We start from the raw sequence: 24,088 nt of genomic DNA, 5'->3' as shown, positions 1-24,088 counted from the left end.
AAAATGTCTGACACACTGATAAAGAGGTTGCTCACGAATGGCCAGGTTCAGCTGCAGCAGGTTTTGCCTGCTTACTTATAACCCCATTCACAGAATATATATTAAGATTAGCTTACTTATAACCCATCCATAGCATATACCTGATACAGTAACTGAAAAGCTCTATGCTTCTTGTTGCTAAGTAGAATACTATTTCTGCTAACATCATACGTGTGTACTTTTATTTGACACTTACCTAACTTCAGGTTCAGTGTTACCTCGTGTTGGACTTATTAATTCTTACGACTGTTCTTAATAATCAATTCTAGATGCTACCTGAAAGGGTTATTCTCTTCTAAAGTCTCAACTCAGACATTCTGAATCTCTTTGGTCAGATACTCTATAAGCTTCATTATGACTCATATTAAAATATAAATTCCTGATTACAACACTTAAAGTTGATCCTTTCATTTCCCCTATTATCGCATTCATTCTGTTCTAGTTGCAAATGCTTTGAAGAGTCTTATTCCTATTAGCTTCAAATCCATACATTTCAGGCACCATATCTTTGGGCATACACATCCTATCCTTCCCTAAGCCAGAAAGATCTTTTAAAATGTAAAACTTGCATGGCCTATGACTCTTTTTCTTAAGGAAATTGTTTAATAATTCTGTAATTTAGCAGTTAGGGGTTAGCAAATCATACGTTTGGTGTTATTCAGATTGCACTTCACTTGAATGCAAAAACCTCATTTTGCCTATGATCTGCAACGTACTTCACACACTTTTTCATTTACGAAATTTTTAGGGACATATAAAATAGAAATATTTCCATCAATTTACAGATTTGAATACTAAACATACTTAAAAACTACATCTTGTACATCTGTCAGTGTGGCACCAATACTCTTCAGCAAAAGATTTAAAGAATGAACTGGAATCAGTCCTCCATTTTGTTTTGAATCTTTAGCTTCTTCTCTGCCGGAACTCAGTGAAACACTTAAATGTAACTAAAACGATAAAGAGATAAATATTTAAAAGTATTTTCTTCATATTGACAATTTTAACTCTTAAAAAATCAGTTTAATTTTAAATTCACTACACCATAAATAAGATTTCAAAGTTATCTAGATTATGTTAAAATCACTAAGTAGAAATATGAAGAAATTTAAAATCTAACATAGCTCTATTTAAATCTTCAATTCAACAATTTAAGATAGCATGATATTTAATCCTATCCCATTCTTTTGGCAAACCTAAGAAAATATTAATTTTTATATATTTGTTAATAACATTAAAAATCTAAAAGTTGAAGCTGTTGAAAATGTCTCAAATACATATGGTCCCCAACTTATATGACTTATGTTTCACTTATGATTTTTCAACTTTACAATGCTGCAAAAGCAATACACCTTCAGTGGAAACTGTACTTTGAATTTTGATTCAAAATTCTTTATAATAACTTTATTAGAAAATAGGCATTGTGTTAGATGATTTTGCCCAGCTGTTTTGAGCATGTTTAAGACAGGCTAGGCTAAGCTTTAATGTTCAGTAGGTTAGGTGTATTAAATGCATTTCTGACTTACAAGATTTTCAACTCATGATGGCTTTACTGAGATGTAACTCTGTCATAAGCTGAAAGGTATTTGTATCTCCAAAAGTATGTTTCAATTATTTCAGAAGTTAATAGCCAGTTAAAAAACACTTTTGTATTGTATTGCATATATACTCTACATATATGGTTGTTTAGTAATTTTCTTCAATTATTGTATAATTAGCTTACAGGAATTTTGCACTAAAAACTAACTTAGATTTGATACCATTCAGTCTTCAGTTCTTAAGGCTACTTTATAAATTACTTTAAAACTAATACACAAATCATCATATGCAAAATTTTGAAAATTGTCACCTAACAGCTTAACAGAAAATCAAGGTAAAATAATGTTAGGTCAAATTATAAACATAAATACATGCTATAGGTGGCTCCACATGATAAAAAGTTATTTAAAAATAAATAAAAATGTAAAAGGGTAATTCCTTTGTTACTTAGTTTAATTGTATATTTACAGATTTTATATATTACTGAAGAACACAATATAAATGCTACATCAATTTGCTATTACCTAGATTATCAAGGACAATAAAAATGACTTTCTCCTACCTTGATAGGAGATATATGAAAATATTCATAGAGGCTGACTTGTGATTGATCTACTAATGAGGCTGTTTTATATTCTTCTTTGAAAGCTTCTATATCTTTATGAAAAAGCTCAACCTATTAAAGGAACACAGAATATTAAAACTAAAGGGACCTACCTGCATGAGATATTTAAGCAAATAGAAGACACACTGCCAAAACTCTTCTATAAGATCCAGACTCAACATTGCTTATGATTGCCTCAGAAGGGAAAGTAACATCTCTATCTATAGGACAGTTCTGTCTGCCACTGACAAACCAACAAGCATTATCTTCTATATTTCTATCCAAACCATTAAAAGACACTAAGCTTTTCTCCATGTGACTATAAATCTTATCCCAAAATGACATTAATCCATACCATCAACACTCTCTTGGGTATATTTGTTTCTTTAAACATAATCATACAGTCAACTTGTATTTTGTAGTCTACTTGTAATTGCTTTAATGCAACCTACACAGATCAGTAATATAATAAAATAAAGAAGGTGTTGAAAACAATTTTGCATTAATTGATTGGTGGTTTCATTCTTGATATTCATCAATACTTCTCCTTTAAATGCTCAGACGGAAGTAACTTCTATGTGTTGAAAAATGAGCCCCAAGATTCACATTTTAACATATTCATAAAAACATAAGAAATGATAGCCTTATAAAAAGTATATTTAGAAATCAATTTCTGAGATGACAGTGGGAAGCTCTTCAAACCAGCACCCCAGCTAAACTGATAAAATTTAAACAACAACAACAACAACAACAAATTTAAGGCCTCTAGGAATGGTTTTAAGGTCATAAGCAAATGAAGAAACATCTATTTAAGAAAACCTAAAGAATTTGGTAAGAAAAGTGAATCCGTGGTGTTTTAACAAAGGCCATTCCCTCTGTCCCCTCTCCCAGACTAATGAGCCAGAATTCTACTCTAGACTAGTATACCCAAGAACACAGAGCTCCTTCTTGGCCCAGTCCTCAATTGGAGGACTTCCCTCCTGGGAAGAACAGGACGTCGGCATTTCTCATCCTGTTCCCAGCTACCTGCTGCTGAGGTTAAGTTATGGTTGAGTGCAACTGTGAGGCAGGGGCTTCCTTTATGGGTTTTTGTTTGTTTGTTTGTTTTTTTCGAGACGGAGACTCGCTCTGGTCACCCAGGCTGGAGTGCAGTGGCGCGATCTCAGCTCACTGCAACTTGTGCCTCCTGGGTTCAAGCGATTCTCCTGCCTCAGCCTCCTGAGTAGCTGGGATTACAGGCACCTGCCAACACGCCTGGCTAATTTTTGTATTTTTAGTAGAGATGGGGTTTCACTATGTTGCCAGGGTGGTCTCGAACTCCTGACCTCAAGTGATCTACCCGCCTTGGCCTCCCAAAGTGCTGGGATTACAGGCGTGAGCCACCGTACTTGGCAGGGCTTCCTCTCTCTGTCCAGCCTCTGTGCAGGGTAAAAAAGCTCTGCCTTGGGTACAGTACCACTGAGAATACTAGAGTTCTGATCACTCTTGCCCAGGCCTGTAATGTGGTGGTTCCATGCCAGCAAAGGCAAGCTGAGATCATCTCAGGCCACTGCTCCTCTTACCCCACCACACATAGTGCTCAGCTCCTAAACTGGGGTGTTACTCAAATAGAAGGGTGTCACAACTGTTCCCACCGCCAGCTTCAGAGGCCTGGTTTAGGGATTTTTGCTGATGGGGAAAGTAGGTTTTAAAACAGGTAACTATTAATCTCTTCCCAAAGGAACTAATTTCACTTATAACATATAGTGCAGTTCGAGCCTAAGGGCTCTCAGAAACAGCAGATGTGGTGAAAGACAACTAAAAGGAAAGTCATTGACTTACAGAAGATACTGGCTAACCTGCAGACCTAATAGTTTGCAGGAGAAAATCAGAGAAAGTGACAAATAGGAGTTTTCCTGGGGTCAGAACAAAAAACACAGAAACATGGTGAAACCCTGTCTCTACTAAAATTACAAAAATTAGCTGGGCATTTTGGCACACGCCTGTAATCCCAGCTACTCGGGAGGGAGGCTGAAAAACGAGAATTGCACAAACCCACGAGGCGGAGGTTGTAGTGAGCTGAGATTGCTTTTGCAGCATTGCACTCCAGCCTGGGAGACAGAGCGAGCCTAGGTCTCAAAAAAAAAAAAAAAAAAAAAAAAAAAAAAAAAAAATTAATGTAATAAAACATATCAATAGAACAAAATCCAAAAAGTGTACAATCATTTCCATAGATGCAGAAAAAGAATGACAAAATATATAATCATGATTAAAAACACTCAACCAACTAAGAAAAGAACTTCCTCAACCTGAAAAAGGATGTCTAGGAAAAACCCACGGTCAATATCATACTCAAAGACTGAAAATTTACCCTCTAAGATCAGAGGCAAAAGAAGAATGTCTGCTCTTGGCACTTCTGTTTAATGTGTCACCAATTTCTAGACACAACAACTAGGGAAGAAGAAGAAACAAAGGCATTCAGATCAGAAAGAATGAAGTAAAACTACCTCTCCTCTCAGATGACATGATCTTATGTATAGAAATCCCAAAAGAATATACGGAACAACAAATAGAGCTAACAATTCAGTAGGGGTGCAAAATACAAGATCAGTATAAAAAAATCAACTGCATTTTTATACAGTAGCAATGAACAATCCAAAAATGGAATTAAAAAATCAATTTTATTCATAATACTATAAGAAGAATATAATACATAGGAATAAATTTAACGAAAAATATGTAAAACTTATACTCTGAAAAACAACATTGTTAAAAAAAATTAAAAATCTACATAAATGGATAAACATGTCATGTGCAAGGACTGAAAGACCTAATACTGTTAGGATGGCAATACTTCCCAAATTGATTTACAGATTCAATGCAGTCTCTATCAGATGTCCAGCTGACTTCTTTGAAGAACCTGACAAGTTGATTCTAAAATTCATATGAAATTTCAAAGGACTCAGAACAGCCAAACCCATCTTGAAAAAGAAGGACAAAGTAGGAAGATTCATATGTCCCAATTTCAAAACTTAATACAAAACAATAACTAAGACAGTGTGCAATGCACAAGGGCAGATGCACAGATCGACGGAATAAAATCACATGTGTGTTGTTAACTGATTTTCAACTAGGGTGTCAAGACCATTCAAAGAACAAATAGTCTTTTAAAGAAATGGTAATAGGACAACTGGATAGCAACATGCCAAAGAATAATTTGGATCCTTATACATCATATACAAAAATGAACTAAAAATTGATCAAAGACCTAATCATAAGAGCTAGATCTTTAAAACTCTTAAAACGTAAGATATTCATGACCTTGGATTTGGCTAAGGATTCTTAGAAATGACACCAAAAGCATGAGCAACAAAATAAAAAATAATTTGAACTTCATTAACTTTTGATTTTCAATAGACAACATCAAGAAAGTGAAAAAGCAACACACAGAATGAGAGAAAATATTTGAAAACTATGTATCTGATAAGAGACCTGTATCGAGAATATGCAAATAACTTTTATAAGAAAAAAGACAAATAACTCATTAAATAATAAGCAAAGGATCTGAATGGACATTTCTTCACATAAGATATGCAAATTAACTACTTAACATATTAAAGGATAATCAACATATCAAAGATGCTCAACATCATTAGTCATCAGGTAATTACATGTCAAAACCACAATAACAAACTATTTCACATTCACCCATTATGATTGCTAGAATCAAAGACAGATAGTAACAAGTGTTGGGGATAATATGGAAAAATCAGAGCCCTCATATGCTCTGGTAAGAATGTAAAATGGTGGAGGCACTTTGCACAACTGCCTAACAGTCCCAAATGATTAAATATAAGGTTACTATGTGATTGAGCAATTCCACTCCTAATAAATTTTATTTCTTTTGGCTATATACCTAGGATTGGAATTGCTTAATCACATGGTGATTAAGTTTAAATAGTTTAAGACTTTTAATAAAGTTTTTGTCCAATAAAAACTTGTACACAAGTATTCATTACATTATCCATAAAAGCCAAAATGTGTAAACAAACAACCCAAACGTCCATTAACAGATATATGGATAAACAAAATGTGGCCCATCCATATAATGGAATATCACTTAACCATAAAAAGGAATGAAGTACTGATACATGCTACAACATAGATGCACCTTGAAAGTATTATGCTAAGTCAAAGAAGCCCTTCACAAAAGACTACACAGTGTATGATTCTATTTGTATGAAATATTCAGAATAGGCAAACCTAAAGACACAAAGTGTATCAGTGGCTGCACAGGCAGTTCCTTTTGGGGATGATGAAAATGTTCCAGAATTAGAGAGTGATGATGATTGTACAACTTTGTGAATACATTAAAAGTCATTGAACCCTATCTTTTAAATGGGTGAAATGTATGGTATGTGATCTATACCTCAATAGACTGTTATTAATTTGCTCTTTCTCCATCCATGAATCTATGAGGGCAAGTAAAAAACAGACTATATCTGACCCACTTTATAACTATGATTTTATGGTCTTCCAGTCACCCAGATGATACCACCTTTTAATTTTCCTATCCTTTCTCCCATTAAATATCCTGGACATACCCTAAATTTCTAAATTATTAAAGTGAAAGCAAAGCCAAAGTAATCCAGGAAAATAAAAGAGGAAAAAAGTGATGTGAACATGACAAATTATCCTTTTCTCCCTGCTATTCACCCCAAGCCTTTCCTCCTGTTTGCTAATTTTCTATCATCAGAAAATAAGATTTCTAAAAAGGTATGTACCACAAGAGAGTAATAAAATTTATTTAATTGTATTTTTTAAATGCAACAAAGTCATTTTAATACCTTTAAAAATTTATAATAATATCTTTTCCCTAATCCTTTCCATCAAATGTTATTATTTTAAGTCTTACCTCTGTATTTTCAGTCACCTCAGCTTCTGTCATAAGGTCTGTTAAAGCATAGATAAACCCAAGATCTAACCTGAGATCCATTTCTTGAATCAATACTTTGAAATACCTGTATTACAAAGTAGAAAACATTTTTTAAAAATCATCAATTAACAACTGTATTACAAAAATTAGATGAGAAAAAAGTATGAGATCAGTATTAGAACTTTGAAACTTAGGACTATTTAGTTGACTAAATTTTAAAAAATCATGGAACATTGTTAATAACAGCAACAAAGTCAAAATATGAAAATGGCCATAAAGAGGAACCAGATAAGTAAACTGTCATACAGAGTCATAAAACAGAATATTATATATTAGTGATAATGAATAAACTATGGCTACATACAACAAAATGAATAAATTTTAATAAAAATGTTGAATGAACAAAAGCAAGTCCCAACATCTATTTCCGGCCTGAAACAATTTTCTAAAAATTAGAAAAAAATTAAAACTAAAAGGCATAATGTTTAGGTACACATGAACAATAAAACTATATTTTAAACAGCAAGGAAATAAAGATAGGTTATCTTGGTGACAAGGTAAGGGAAATTAGACAGGAGATTATTACATAGATGTTTCAGTCCATCTTCTGTTTCTTGGAATGGGTAGTGAGTGAAGACGAAAATATTATTGTTTTCCTTTTTCAAAACAATATATGATTATAGACAACCCCAAACAAAAAACAAATACAAATACAAGAGAATAATAAAATATCCAAAATCCAGAAACAATGATTATAAATACCTAGATGTATTTCATCCAGAGCCTTCTTCTTTTTTTTTTTTTTTTGAGACAGTCTTGCTCTGTCACCCAGGCTGGAGTGCAGTGGTGTGATCTCAGCTAACTGCAAGCTCTGCCTCCTGGGTTCAAGCGATTCTCGTGCCTCAGCCTCCTGAGTAGTTGGGACTCTGGGCACGTGCCACCACGCCTGGCTAATTTTTGTATTTTTAGTAGAGTTGGGGTTTCACCGTGTTGGCCAGGTTGGTCTCGAACTCCCGACCTCAAGTGATCAGCCTGTCTAGGTCTCCCAAAGTGCTGGCATTACAGGCGTGAGCCACAACATTATATTTTTTTATTTGACGTTTATAATTAATATTTTATGCTTAAATCTTTGACTTGTCTAACATTTAAAGAGTACAAACAATTCATATATTTAAATCAAACATTAAATAAATATACAAGAAATGTATTAAGACACTTACTTAATACGTGATATCTGGGAATGTCCTGCAGATCTCATGACAATACTGACATCTGTAAAGGGCTTTGGTGCTGTAAAGGTTATAAATATAATTACTCCCATGATGCTTTAAGCAAAAGCTAGGCATTTTCTTCCAATATACACCACAATGGAAAATTAAATCATTTACTAAATAATAAATATCAGTTAAAATTACTGATATTGGCAAAATCTACTACAATCTTAATTTCAGACACTAGCATTGTTTTTAAAACTATCTATAGTTACTCTGAAGATAACTAATTCTACAATTAGCAGTTTAGAAGTATGCATTAGAATCATCAGGGAAACTTTGTGAAAACAGATTCTGGGGACTTGCTCCAGACCTCTAGGTGGAAGGGCTTACGCATTATACTGGCCAAAAAGCTTCTGAGCGAGTTATAAAGAGTACTCCCCCCAGGATAGTTTAGAAGAAGTGGTGTGGGGTGGAGGTGGGAAAGCAAGGGGAGAAGAAAGTTAAGTAGGGTAGTGAGGAGGGAAGAGAAAGTAGGGGGAAGAGGGATATGCAGGAAACAAGAAAGGCAAAGGGAAAGAAAAGGGTAGAAAGGACTTGTCAGTTATTCTTATTTGGAGAACATAGGACAGTTTCTGCTGTTAGAAAACACTCTAGATTTGAACTTCCTTATTGTTCATTCAAAGGCTTTAAAGGTTTTTAAATCACAGGTTTACAGATTATCTGCTTTTTAAATTAGTATTTCTAAAAATTTCAATATATGTTTCTAATTAATCTTTTCTTCAAGATTCACTCAAAATCTTATCAAAGTTAGTTGTGTATCGTACTTGCTGGTCCTTTTTCAAGCAGTTTAATTTTCCAATTATCCTATAAAAATTAAACCCAAGAATGGTTTCACTTCATATTTTTATAGTAAAGTAAATCAAATAGCTAATACAACTGCTTTTATGGAAATCTAAAAACAAACCTGAATCCATGGTGACCGACTTTGGAGGTTTAACAGGATAAAACACAAAGGGAAATACAGCACCATGTATCTGATTTTGGACCTAAGAAAATAAAAACACATCAGTATATTAATATGTCAATTATACAACCTGACCAGAATAACAGGATTTGAGGAACAAAAAGAATAAAAAAGTCTAGCAGTGACCAAGCACGGTGGCTCACGCCTGTAATCCCAGCACTTTGGGAGGCCGAGGCGGGTGGATCATCTGGGGTCAGGAGTTTGAGACCAGCCTGGCCCACATGGTGAAACCCCGTCTCTACTAAAAATACAAAAATTAGGTGGCCATGGTGGTGGGCACCTGTAATCCCAGCTACTCAGGAGGCTGAGGCAGCAGAATCGCTTGAACCTGGGAGGCAGGGTTTGCAGTGAGCTGAGATTCTGCCACTGCACTCTAGCCTGGGCGACAGAGGGAGACTCTGTCTCAAAAAAAAAAAAAAAAAAAAAAAAAAAGCTAGCACAACATTGAAACTGAATACTAGATAAAGCAGACCATGGGAATAGATCTGGTTTCTTATTGCATTCCTTTAGAATACAATTTTGCCTATATTTTCAGAAAGACTTACCTGTATTCTGTAAATCTGAATTCTAAATGATGATTGATGTGCAGATGTGTTATATTCCACTTTTAATGCTGGAAGATAATTTCTTCGTAGAGCTATTACATGCGGCTGCAGAATTTTCATGTTATGACCAGTAGGTGTTAGGCGAACCTGAAAAATATGTCCCCCCAAATGAAAAAATTATCTATAAATGACTAGAATTAGAAATTAATGCCAAAAACTTTTTAAAACAGTAAGCTACATATTTGTATTAGTTTAGATTTAGATCTTAATATCCCATGTCCATAAAATTCACATAAATATTCATATAATTCTTACAAAGCTTCACTGCATTACTTTTTACATAAATGTACTAAAATTTACCACAATAAAAATGAATAAAGGAAAAATAAAATATTTAAAGAAAGTACAGTGAAAAACTAAAACATTTTTAAGTTTCCTGCTAACCCAAAGAACAGATCATTAGCATCTAGTATCTTAAAAGAAAGTTTTCTTTTCTTTTTTTTTTTTTTTGAGACAGAGTCTTGCTGTCAGCCAGGCTGGAGCGCAGTGGGGCCATCTTGGTTCACTGCAACCTCCACCTCCTGGGTTCAAGGCATTCTCATGCCTCAGCCTCCTGAATAGCGGGGATTACAGGCGCCTGCCACCATGCCTGGCTAATTTTTGTATTTTTAGCAGAGACAGGGTTTGCCACATTGGCCAGGCTGGTCTCGAACTCCTGACCTCAAGTAATCCGCCTGCCTCAGCCTCCCAAAGTGCTGGGATTACAGGTGTGAACCACTGCGCCCAGCCTGATTTCTTAATATAGATAAACACCTCTTTAAAACATTTTATACAAGGTATGTATGACAGGATTATTTTGTTTTATAAAGAAGCCAAACTTTCCTTAAATTTCACTAGTGATTCACCGAACTACAACAGACAAAAAATTAAAACTTCACATCAGTACTTAAAAATATTACCGGAACATTAGTGTCCAACTCAATAACCTTATCTTCTGAAGGAGAAGATTCAGTATATTCCTTAAATTCTCTCTCTAACTTCTCAGTGTGCTTTACACTCATTGGCTTCCATCTTGCCTTCTTCTTGGGCTTTGTTTCCCAAACCACATCAGAACTTATTTAAGAAAGCAAAAATCATAGTATTTAATACTAAGTTATTAACATTTATTTTAACTGGTTTATTACATGAATTACAATACCTTCATTAAAATTTCAGAACAGCCTCAATTACAAGTGAGCATATTACAAATTTAAAAACATGAATTCATTCAACTACTACCTATTAAGCTACTACTGAGGCACTATTCTAGGTGTTACAGCCGTTATCAGTGAACATCTCTGTCATTCTGGAGCTTCATTTTAGTGGGGGAGTGAAAATAAATAGTAAACAAAATAAATTAGTAAAATTTAATATGTAGGAGGTGAAAATGCTTTTGAAAGAAGAAAATGTAGACAAGGCAAGGGGGATCCGGAGAACTGCAATATGTAAAGTGGTGGGGTCTTCAATATTAGAGTGGTCAATGGGGAACTCATTGAGAAAGTGAGATTTTGGCAACCTTAAATGAGCTGAGAGAATTATCCAGCAGACAAGAGGAGGAAAACATTTCAGGTAGAGAGGCCAGCTAAAGCAGGAGGTACACTTGCAGTATATGAAGAAGAGCAAGGAGGCTGGCATGTCAGGAACACATTAGGAATAGAAAATAAAGTAAGACTTATAGTGGGGGGCCAAATAATGTAAAGCATTGTAGACCACTGTAGACTCGGAGTTTTATTCTGAGTGAGATGAGATACCACTGATCGGTTATAAGACAACTAGCAACATAATCTGACTTACATTTCGTTAAGAATACACTCTGTGTTGAAGTGGATGGAAAGAAAAAAGAGTGGAGTCAAGATTAGAAGCAGGAAAACTTGTTAGTGTACTACAGTAAGCCAGTTGAAAAATGGTGATGGCCCTGATGAGGCTATTAACAGTGAGATACTAGAAAAGTGGTCAGATCTATGTGCACTTTGAAGGTAGAACCAGCACAGATCTTCTTGATGAATTAGGTCTGGGGTGTAAGATAAAGAGAGGAATCAAAGACAATTTCAATATTTTTGGGCTGCATAACCAGAAGGAGCTATTTTTTATTAACTCTGATTGGAAAGCTGGAGTTTTGGTAGAAGGAGGAAATAAAAGGTTTAGTGTACACATATGAAGTTTAAGAAGTCTCTTAGATATCTGAATAGAGATTTTGCATGCACAGTTGGATATATGAAGTCTTAAGGTCAGATGACAGGTGTGACAGAAGACATACCTAAGAGAGAAATTCTGGGCAGTATTTGAAATCATAAAACTGAAATCCACAAGAGAAAAGGACCAGGTCTAAGAGCCTCAAGGCATTTAGCCAATGTAAGCAGCTGAGAGAAGACAAGGAACCAATGAATGAGACTGGATAGGAAGAAAAACCAAGATGGTGAGGTATTCTGGAAGTCACGTGAAAGAAACTACATCAAGGAGGGATCTGTGTTAAATGTTATTAAGTAAAGACCGATAATTCTACACTGGATATGGCATTATGGAGGTCACTGGTAATGCTGACAAAACCAGTTTCATGGTGTGTTGAAAGCAAAACCCTGTTTGGAGTGGTTAAAGAGAAAATGGATGAAAAATAGTTGGAGAACACAGGATATGTTAAGTTCCTTTGAAACAGACAGTACATTTGAGGTGTTTGGTTATAAATGCAAAGAAAGAAACGAGCAACAGGTAGCAAGGAAAGTAGGCTCAAGAGAATTTTTTATGTTGAGAGAAGTAACACTGAAACAATTCAGTAGAGACCCAAAAGCTGTTGACTTAGGAGAGACGAAGAAGAGGACTGCTGGAACAATGCCCTCAAGTAGGTAAGAGGAAATGAAGTACAGTGCAAAAGTAGAGAAAAATCTGTTTAAACAGGAGCACATATATCTACTGTAAACTCTTGAGAGTATGTCAGTACAGCAAGTAGTATGCAAACGCTGGTAGATAGCAAGCTGTGATATTGGGGGGTGAGATGGGTCTCTGGAAGTTTGCTTTTGATGGGTTCAATTTTTTCAGTGAAGTGGAATGCAAGGTAGTAAGCTGACAGAATGGGGGTTTAAGGGGAGACAGGTATAAAATAGTTATCTAGGATATAGAGTGTGCCACTGCAATTTCTTGCTCTGCTAACTCTGCTTTCTCACTTTCATATGTTACTTTCATATGTTACTTAAATATTTAAGTTGTTTAATTTTATTAAAGCATTCTATTTGTTTATTCCTTATAGAACTTATATTCATTTAAGAAATAGAAAGGTAGAGACCATGTATTATTCATCTTTGCATTAACATCACTTAGCTTAGAAGATAACATATAATAGGTCTAAAGGTCTTAAAAATCTATGGTGTATTTGATCTATTTAAATAGTAAAAACATTTTTTGAGAATAAAAATTCTTAAGAATATAGATTTTAATATTCCTTTTAAAATGGCATTGATTCAATTCAATAAGAGGTCAGGGACACGTATAGATTAATGTACATAGAAAACTAAATTTACATCTCTATCATATACCTTTATATATATTCAAGAATTTAATTCAAGAAAAGGATTAAAATTACATTATCCTGGTTATACAGAAGAAATATTCTCACATTAAGCACTAATATATGTAAATTAAAACAGCTGTTTATGAATAGGAATAATAAGGACATAAGGGAGAGATAAAAGATTTAATGGTGATGTCTTATACGAGAAATGATAAATACAGTGATCACCTTATTAGATCTTATTAGATCTTAAAGTTCCAAGGTCAAATTAGAAAGTGATTGTCTATGTTAATCCTCCAACAGCTACAGCATATGCACCCTGAACTGTGCTAGATGGTAATGGAAAATGAACTAAGCATTTTGTATGATATGCAAAACATACTTTTGGCAAGTTGAATAAATATAACTTTTTAGATAAGTGGAAGGATTAACATAATAAGGAGTTTATAAATTTGATTTCTGCCATATCTTTATTTCAAAAGGCAAAAAATTCCCTCAAGCACATTTAAAACTAGCACTACCACAGTATCAACGAATAGTCAAAAGCACAAAACTGAAACTAAATCATTTGAGATTTTACAATAACAATTTCTTAACAATTAGAAACTGATCATTTAAATGTATCCAAAATTTAATGCATCTAACCTTGTAATGCCTATATAGGCTACTTCTTGCTTCGTGTAATTGTTGACAAGAGAAATTCCAACATCTTGTAATGCCACTGCAATTTCTTGCTCTGCTAACTCTGCTTTCTCACTTTCATATGCTACTTTAAATACCCTTGGATCTTCAGTGAATAAAATAATGCGTTGTAAACCTTCAAAGAATGAAACTAAATATATTGTCTTTTCCCCCAAATCTATAGGCATCATCATATCCTAGAATAAAACCACCAAAAAAAAAAAAAAATTAGAATTTGGTCCCAAAGAACATGAAATTTAGATTTCACATTTATAAAATGAGACTATTAATGGCACCTACTTCATGGGGTTAGTGGCAACTAAATGAATTAATATTTGTAGAATACTTGCAAATTTACATTATTGAAATCATTTGATGTTATCTGTTATAAAATTATTACTCATAAAGACAGGCCAATTGTTTACTTTTTAATTTAAACATTTTAATAAAATTGAACCTTCCCATGTAGGCTAATCTGTAACACAAAGTATTTTTTTCTGCTTTATTCTAAGACTACAGCAATGTGATATGTATTAAAAGTTGTTTCAGTCTGAAATTCACATTTCCTTTCATAGCTGAATCAAACAGGATAAAAAATATCTTGTATCTCAATTGTATGTTCTACAAGGCATGTATATTCATCATGAGGCTATTTCTGCAGGAATCTCACATAAATGTGCTGATATCAGGGTTTTGAGGGTCAATGACAAGATAAACATAGCAAATTCTCATAATTAATATTCAGCCATTAATTTCTAGTTAATATTCTGATTTTCAGAAAATTTTACTATATAGTATACCTTCACGTTACAATATACAGAAATTAAAAACTGTGAGTTGTTACCATAAAATAATTATCTGGGGATACTTACGTTACTTATAATACTTCCTAAGTATATATATGTATATCACTAAAACCACATTGAGAATCAAGAAGACTAACTTATTTCACTGAAGTCTTTCTAATATTTTACAGTGAATGTCTGATTTATCTTTATAAGGTTCAAACTATCACTATGATATAAATATGCAAAGTACTAATCAACAGATCAAATGAATAAGACTATTTTTATATCAAAGTACAATATTTTTTTCCTGAATAAATCTAATAGTCATGAATTTTTAAAACTGAAAGGCCACTTATAGGCAATCCTCTTAAATACAATGTAAACAATACCCACAGCAGACTCCTCAACAGCAGCACTGAAAGACAATGAGAAAATACCACCTACTGATAAGCAGGAAGAAAAAATCACCAGTGGTAAGAAAAAAAAACATCAGGAGTCAAATTAAGATGAATCTTGAAGGATTAAAAACTTTTAAAAGTTTTCTGAAAGTATTTAAAATGTTACCAGAAAATATATGCACATAACTTTATCATCATAGCTTGCCACTCAGAAATAAGTTTGTTTTAGTTCACTCAGTGGATCCTTAAATGTTCCTTACAGAAGCTAAATCTACCTAGTATGATTGTCAATGCAGAGAACATATTTGTTTTTCAGGTGAATGCTGAAAGCACTTCTCTAAACACAACTTTATTCTTTATAACACAGTAGAAGCAAATGATGTAAACAAAATAAGACTACTTTTGGTTTTAAACATTTTTGGTTAAGTAAATACTTGAATACTATTTTGAAGACGTTTGGCAGTTTTTCAGAAGTGTGGCCACAAAAAGTCCTTAAAACTAGGAAGGCTGAAAATCAAATACTGTTGTTTTTTGTTTTTTTGTTTTTTTTTGAGACGGAGTCTTGCTCTGTCGCCAGGCTGGAGTGCAGTGGCGTGATCTTGGCTCACTGCAATCTCTGCCTCCCGGGTTCAAGCGATTCTTCTGCCTCAGCCTCCTTAGTAGCTAGGACTACAGGCACCCGCCACCATGCCAGGCTAATTTTTGTATTTTTAGTAGAGACGGGGTTTCACCATATTGGCCAGGCTGGTCACAAACTCCTGACCTGGTGATCCACCTGCCTTGGCCTCCCAAAGTGAATTTTGTATTTTTAGGAGAGCCAGGGTTTCACCTTATTGGCCAGGCTGATCTCCAACTCCTGGCCCACCTCAGCCTCCCAAAATTGCTGGGATTACAGGCGTGAGCCACCGCACCCAGCCCAAATACCTTTTTTAAAAAAGGCTGCTGGGAACACCATAATAACCCAATACTTACATCCTTCTGTGTTACTTCACCATGGCTTTTTCTACATCTCCACTTCAGCCTTCTAGAGCCCACCGGATCAGCCCATGTATAAAACACTGCTTTACCAGGAGGGAGGGAATCTTCTATTTCACTGAGAGAACTGACACAGTAGCAAAAATACGCGTTAAATTAAATGCAAGTACACGAAGAGATTAAAAAAAAACTAAAATAATACTTCATTAATTCTTAGTTCACTGAGATCTGTGATCGTTCTGATTAAAACAAGGCTGAAATTCTTACCTTATACAATTAAAAAAGGGTTCACTAATGAATATTTCTCATTATTTTCCCACTTAGAAAATACATGTTCTACTTAGGAAATAAAGGTCTTCAAGTCTTTAAAACTGTTTTGTCAATTTTTTAATACAAATTAATCATGGAAAATTATTCCAACTATTTTACCCTATTTATACCAATTCTAAGATAATTTAATTGGTAACTCTTTCCTAAGTATTGGTCTTACTAGAGCAAAAACAAAGTAACTAAATTATTCTTTAAAATCACAAAACATGAAATACACATCTAAGAAATTCAGTTGACTCACAAAAAGATGCTCAGAAAGAAAAAAACATTACAAAAGTTATAAACCAAACAAGTAATAAAATATAGCTCTTCTGAGTAGAAGAAGGAATTAACTCTGCAGATTTAAAAGACTTCACTGGGTATCAGACATAAATGAAAACAGTATCATTCTAGACATATCTTTGTAAGAAAATAGGGGGGAAAAAACCCTAACACATATCTAGGAAAATCATAGTCACTCGCAAGAAAATAAAAGTGTTACTCTCACAGTTCAATGATGTTTAATATCAAAAAACAATGGCACAATACCTATACAATTTTGAGAAAAACGTTATCACTTAAAATTTTATGTCAAATTGTCATAAATTTGTAAGAATAAGACATTTCGAACAAGCAATAGCATAACACTATCCACAAATCTTTACTAAAAAAATAACTCAGACTTTTTCCAACCAAGCTAGAGATGAACTCAGAACAACATTTTAACAACTAGGATATAGAAATATTGAGGAACCTGTAGTGAACAATTAAACCAGTTTAAGAAAGTCATTTTTTTGTTAAAACATTAAAATCAATGCAAATACCAAAAGGGCCTTGAATGAAATAATACATATTTTGAAAAGCTAACCATTTTATATTAATCTGGTTGAAAACATCCCAAATTATATTCACAAGAAAGTAAGAATTTGGAAAGAGGTTGAAGAAAAGGTAAAAAAGCATTACAATTTTTTATGGGTAAGCTAGCAGATACTGTTTCAATCTTAAAATTGATTTTAAATGTATCGAAACCTTCAATAACAAAAAAGGAATTATCCATAACTGAAACAGAATATGTATTTTCCAAAAAATCATTAGAAGACAATATACTACAAAAAAATATGGTAAGGAATTATAAACTAGTTATTACAATGATTACAAATGGGTTGAGGATCGTTATTAGAAAATAAACTGGGCTGGGCGCGGTGGTTCATGCCTGTAATCCCAGCACTTTCGGAGGTCGAGGCAGGTGGATCACCTGAGGTCAGCAGTTTGAGACCAGCCTGGCCAACATGGTGAAACCCTGTCTCTACTATAAATATGAAAATTAGCTGGGCATAGTGGCGCGCACCTGTAATCCCAGCTACTCAGGAGGCTGAGGCAGTAGAATCGCTTGAACCTGGGAGGCAGAGGTTTCAGTGAGCTGAGATCGCGCCTCTGCACTCCAGCCTGGGCAAAACAACAAAATTCCATCTCAAAAAACAAATAAACAACAACAAAAAAAGAAGATAAACTGATTCTAAAATTATAAAAGTTGAAATAAAAATTCTGAACAATTAAGTATTTATTTAATTGTAGAGCATCTAAATGATAGAATATCACGCATTCAGTAAAAATCATGCTTTGCAGGGACACAAAGAAGGAACAACTGACATCGGGAACCTATTTGGGGGTGGAGAGTAAAAGGAGGGTGAGAATCGAAAAACTACCTATTGGGTATCATGCTTATTACCTGGGTAATGAAACAATCTGTATACCAAAACCCCGTGACATGCAATTTACCCATGTAACAAACCTGCACATGTATCCCCTGAACCTATAATAAAAGTTAGAAAGAAAAAAAAATTGTGCTTTGAAGCAAATTGATATGCTCACAATAGCTGTCAAATGTGAGAGATACATAAGGAAGGAAGAAAGGGAGGGAGGGAGAGAACAAAGGAGGGAGGAAAGGAAAGGAAAGGAAAAGCAATGAACCAAAATGTTGACAGTATTTGGATTACAGGGATTATGGTCCTCTTTCACATTTTTTCTGTAGTATTTTTTAAAACAGTAATTTAACAACTATTACTTTTATATGCAGGAAATAACATCCATATTTTTTTAAAAGCCAAGAGAAGGAAATGTGGAGGAGAAAACAAAATCATACTCTTCATTTTTCCATGAAAAAAAACATCAAATGTAAATGTGTTGATTAGCAAATAAATTTGGTTTAAAAATATTTAAAAATGCTCTTAATTCATACAAATTTTAATCTGTTTAATTCATTGCAGAGTATTCCTTATGCAAAAATGTACTGGACTACCTGGGACAGGCAATGAAAATTCCAAGAAAAGGGAAACTAACCATAGTCCTCAGACTATTCACTATCTGTGTGTACATGTCTCAAACTCACAAGAAAGTAACACAATGTGACGAACGCTGTAATCTACATATGTAAAGGTGCTATCAAAAACTGGGGTACATAGATTAAGGTGGCAAGGGAAGGGATCACATAGAATGGCATTTTTTTTTTTTTTCCTAAATTTAAGTTCCAGAATACACGTGCAGAACGTGCAGGTTTGTTACATAGGTAAATGTATTCCATGGTGGTTTGCTGCACCTACCAACCTACACCTAAGTATTAAGCCCCACATGCATTAGCTATTTATCCTGATGTTCTCCCTGCCACCATGCCCCCAACAGGCCCCAGTGTGTGTTGTTCCCCTCCCTGTGTCCATGTGTTCTCATTGTTCAGCTCCCACTTATAAGCAGGGACATGCGGTGTTTGGTTTTCTGTTCTTGTTGCTGAGGATAACAGCTTCTAGCTCCATCCATGTCCTTGCAAAGGAATGATCTCGTTCCTTTTTACGGCTGCATAGTATCCATGGTGTATATGTACCACATTTGCTTCATCCAGTCTATCGTTGATGGGCATTTGGGTTGATTCCATGTCTTTGCTATTGTGAATAGTGCTGCGGTGAACATGTGTGTGAATCTATCTTTATAAGAGAATGATTTCTATTCCTTTGAGTACATACCCAGTAAGGGGACTGCTGGGTCAAATGGTATTTCGGGTTCTAGGTCTTTGAGGAATCACCACACTGTCTTCCACAATGGTTGAACTAATTAACACTTCCAGCAACAGTGTAAAAGCGTTCCTATTTCTCCACAGCCTTGCCATCATCTGTTGTTTCTTGATTTTTTAATAATTACAGAATGGCATTTTTCTAGCTGAAAGAAACACCTATTCAGGTAAAAACACATGGAAAGACCCAGAGCATTCAGGAAAAAAAAAAACTTCACTTTGTATAGGGTAAGATTTAGGCCACAGAAAGATAAATGTTTAGAAAGGCAGCCTAGAAGTATATTTTTAAAGAAATGGGTAAAAAAAGAAAAACTTTAAACAAGAGAGATATGATTATATTTCTTATTTTAGAAAACTCATTCTAGTGGAAAATGGGAGATTTACTAAAGATAAGACTAGATATATAGAGATAGATAAAAAATCTACTCAAATGTAGTTAGGCATGGTGGCACATGCCTGTAAACCCAGCTACTTGGGAGGCTGAGGCATGAGAATCACTTGAGCCTGGAAGGTGGAGGCTGCAGTGAGCCTGGATCGCACCACTGCACGACAGCCTGGGCAACAGATTGAGACACTGTCTCAAAACAAAACAAAAAACAAAAATCCACTCAAATAAAACAAAACAAAACAAAACAACGCATAAAAATCTACTCAAATAGATAAGAAATGGAGGGTTACTGAACTAGGATAATGACAGGGGAGATTACATAAGAAGGGAATATTTATTTAAAAGTTTAAATTTAACAAACAAATGGAAACACATCTCATGCTCATGGATGGGTAGATTCAATATTATGAAAATGACCATACTGCCATAAGCAATCTACAGATTCAATGCAATTCCCATAAAAATACCATCAACATTCTTCACAGAACTAGAAAAAAAATCCTGAAATTTATATGGAACCATAAAAGGAGCCCTCATAGCCAAAGCAATACTAAGCAAAAAGAACAAACCTGGGGGCATCACATTATCCTACTTCAAAGTATACTACAATGCCTATAGTCACCAAAACAGCATGGTACTGGTATAAAAATAGGCATGCGGACCAATGGAACAGAATAGAGAAACCAGAAATAAAGCCAAATACTTACAGCCAATTATCTTCAACAAAACAAACAAAAACATGAAGTAGGGAAAGGACACCTTACTCTAGTGAAGGGACTAGATGTGAAGAGACCAGTCTGGCCAGGGCCTAAGATAGAGTTGACTTAATAGTTTACAGACAAGGCTGGTTCTTCATTCTTGTTCTTTTAGCTCTTTTGTTTCCAGATTCTTTTGTCCAGTCTTCTTTCTGGTACTTTGACTATCTCCTATTCAAATGGTACTGGGATCGTGGGCAAGCCACATGTAGAAGAATAAAATTGGATTCTCATCTCTCACCTTATACAAAAATCAACTCAAGATCGATCAAAGACTTAAATGTAGAACCTGAAACCATAAAAATTCTAGAAGATAATACTGGAAAAACTCTTCTAGACATTGGCTTTGGCAAAGAGTTCATGACCAAGAACCCAAAAGCAAATGCAACAAAATAAAAATAATGGGACCTAATTAAACTCAAAAGCTACTGCACAGCAAAAGGAATAATCAGCAGAGTAAAGAGACAACGCACAGAATGGGAGAAAATATTTGCAAACTATGCATCCGACAAAGGACTAATATCCAGAATCTATAAGGATCTCAAACAAATCAGCAAGAAAACAAAAACAAAAACACAATAATCCCATCAAAAGTGGGCTAAGGACATGAATAGACAATTCTCAAAATAAGATATACAAGTGGCCAAGAAACATATAAAAAGAAGCTCAGCATCACTAATTATGAGGGAAATGCAAATTAAAACCACAATGAGATACCACCTTACTCCTGCAAAAATGATCATAATTTAAATTTAAAAAAAATAGATGTTAACATGGATGTGGTGAAAAGGGAACACTTTCACACTGCTGGTGGGAATGTAAACTAGTACAAACACTATGAAAAACAGTATGGAGATTCCTTAAAGAACTAAAAGCAGAACTATCATTTGATCCAGCAATCCCAGTACTGGGTATCTTCTCAAAGGAAGAGAAGTCATTATATTAAAAAGACACTTGCACACATGTTTAGAAACAACTTATTATTTTTATAATATGGATAATTAAAAAAAACAGGCATCCCTCTTTCTTAACATCTTAAATAGATGAGAGAATGCTACCCCAAACGAGTTTTAGGTACTTGCTAGTCCAGCCCTGTGGTCCCTACTCAATGTCTGTTTGATTTTAATCAACGATTAGAAGTTGTACAGTTAGCAGTGGAAGGAAAGTGGAAGTGCAATGATAAATATGTGCTTGTTGAAAAGTAACAGGTGAAAAAGAAAGAAAGAAAGGAAACAAAATAAATTCAAGACAGCCTGGAACTACTAAGTAGAGGATCAGAAACTTGCATAACCTGTAGTGGCACTAAGAAGATATGATATAACAGCAAATAAAAATGAATAATGTTGAAGAGTAGTCCTAAACCACGAAGATTCAATTATAGCCTTTAAGGAAGCAGTCCTTTCCCCAAGACAGCTCAACAAGAGGGTACCTACTGTTTGAAAAAAAAATCTGAAATTTTACATATTTACACCATATTAAACACATGAAAAAATTCAAAAATAGACAAAATTCAGAGACTCCTAACAAACTCTGACAGACTCCTCATCAGAGTCAACAATGAACAAGCTTTTGCCACACTTGCTTCAGCTCTTCCATTTTTCTTTCTTTGAAGCATTTCAAAATAAATTGTAGACATCAAGTCAGTTTTACCCCTACATGCTTCAAGTACATTTTTTAATGGAACACTGTTTTACATAGCTACAATGCTATTATCAGTGTTTATATTCTTAAGAAATTATAAAAAAAAAACTGTGCCTCATCATCTAGACTTACACCATCAAGAGTTACTGTATTTGTGATAATCTTACCTTTGATTGTATTGAACAAGTTCATTCTTTGTGTGATTTATTAAGAGGAATGTAGCTGCTCCATCATGATAATCTAAAAATGTAATAACTGTAGAATGCTCGGCCAAATTCACTTCTGCTATAATACCTCCAAGCTAGAAGAAAGAAAAAGAAAACATTTTAATGTAATCATTTTCCCAAGAATATTAACTAATAACATTTAAGAACAGACTATTCATAACTTGATAATTTAATTTTGGGGATGACTGAGAAAACAATTCAGAATTTTGTACTGCATTTCTGGAAATCTATAATCTCAATCACTGTATTACAGATAGGTGACATTCCAGATGTGGTATATTCTAGTATTCCAGGCATTCCAACTAACTTTTTTTTTTTTTTTCTTGAGACAGAGTCTCGCTCTGTCGCCTAGGCTGGAGTGCAGTGGCACGATCTTGGCTCACTGCAAGCTCCACCTCCTGGGTTCACACCATTCTCCTGCCTCAGCCTCCCGAGTAGCTGGGACTACAGGCACCCGCCACCATGCCCGGCTAATTTTTTCTATTTCTTTAGTAGAGACAGGGTTTCACCGTGTTAGCCAGGATGGTCTCAATCTCCTGACCTCGTGATCCACCTGCCTCGGCCTCCCAAAGTGCTGGTGTTACAGGCATGAGCCACCGCGCCCGGCCCCAACTAAATTTAATTTAACAATTAAATTATCTTAGATCTCTGTTTCCTTCTACAAAAAGAAATGTTTGTTCGTTTTTGGGGAAAGGGGAAAAATCAACAGAAGTAATTATTTGATACAAAAAATAAATACAATACTAGTCAGGATATTTTAGCTTTCCTAATGACACATGCAAAAAAGAAAAAAAAACTTACCTCGTTATCTAGACGCAATAGAATACAATTTTCCTGCTTGTTAAAATATATCCTTTTGGGAGGATCTTCACTCCTTTCGACTTGAATAAGAAGTTTACTAGAAGCATACTCAGGCCAAAAGGGGATACACTAAAATATACATTATATATGTTTATAAAAATAAACAGATTTCACCATAAATAAATAAATCATCTTAATATTCCCATCAGAATAGACTTAAACTATAAAAAAACCTGTTTTAACACTGCTCTAGTTATTGGGTTGTTTAAACAGCTGTAAACTTTCAACTTGAAGATGGATTGTCACTTGTCAGCACTATGCATTCAAGAAGCAGTGGATAGCAAATTGAAGAGCTATGGTAAGTGAACTGCTGGCGAGAAAAGAGACTTTAATGTGGTCATGATCTTACAGAGAAGGGTTGAAAAATCAGCAAGAAACCTGAGCTGAGAACTGGGACACAGATGATCAGGCTTAAAACAAGTGTACATTCAGTTACTAAAAATCAAAATCAGGTATGAACATTATCTGGAAATTAGGCAGAAATCAAAGTACGCAAAACAAGTATTAAATCTAGCATCTGGTTGTCAAATAAGGGTAAAAAAGTAAAAGTAGTATTCAAAGTTCAGAGTAGGAAAGAAGCTCA

General features: G+C 34.5%; 1 protein-coding gene across 16 annotated transcripts in view; it reads right to left on the bottom strand.

Annotated features, from left to right (window-relative positions):
* The window catches only part of VPS13A (vacuolar protein sorting 13 homolog A), a 239,659-nt gene that overhangs the window by 49,088 nt on the left and 166,483 nt on the right, over positions 1-24,088 (bottom strand). For all 16 annotated transcript variants that reach the window (XR_010148689.1, XR_010148692.1, XR_010148694.1 and 13 more), the window contains 11 exons: positions 23,446-23,574; positions 22,585-22,718; positions 16,261-16,390; positions 14,067-14,299; positions 10,840-10,993; positions 9,881-10,027; positions 9,276-9,357; positions 8,318-8,387; positions 7,077-7,182; positions 2,141-2,254; positions 844-989 (listed from right to left, as the gene is read on the bottom strand). Coding sequence is in view for 10 of the 16 variants with exons in the window: in XM_016960977.3 (XP_016816466.1) it covers positions 844-989; positions 2,141-2,254; positions 7,077-7,182; positions 8,318-8,387; positions 9,276-9,357; positions 9,881-10,027; positions 10,840-10,993; positions 14,067-14,299; positions 16,261-16,390; positions 22,585-22,718; positions 23,446-23,574 (1,445 nt within the window). In the remaining 6 variants the exon portion in view is untranslated. The remainder of the gene's footprint in view (positions 1-843; positions 990-2,140; positions 2,255-7,076; positions 7,183-8,317; positions 8,388-9,275; positions 9,358-9,880; positions 10,028-10,839; positions 10,994-14,066; positions 14,300-16,260; positions 16,391-22,584; positions 22,719-23,445; positions 23,575-24,088) is intronic.

This window comes from Pan troglodytes, chromosome 11 (genome assembly GCF_028858775.2).
Source record: "Pan troglodytes isolate AG18354 chromosome 11, NHGRI_mPanTro3-v2.0_pri, whole genome shotgun sequence".
Classification (NCBI taxonomy): Eukaryota; Metazoa; Chordata; class Mammalia; order Primates; family Hominidae; genus Pan; species Pan troglodytes.
This window is presented reverse-complemented; position numbering and strand designations above follow the sequence as displayed.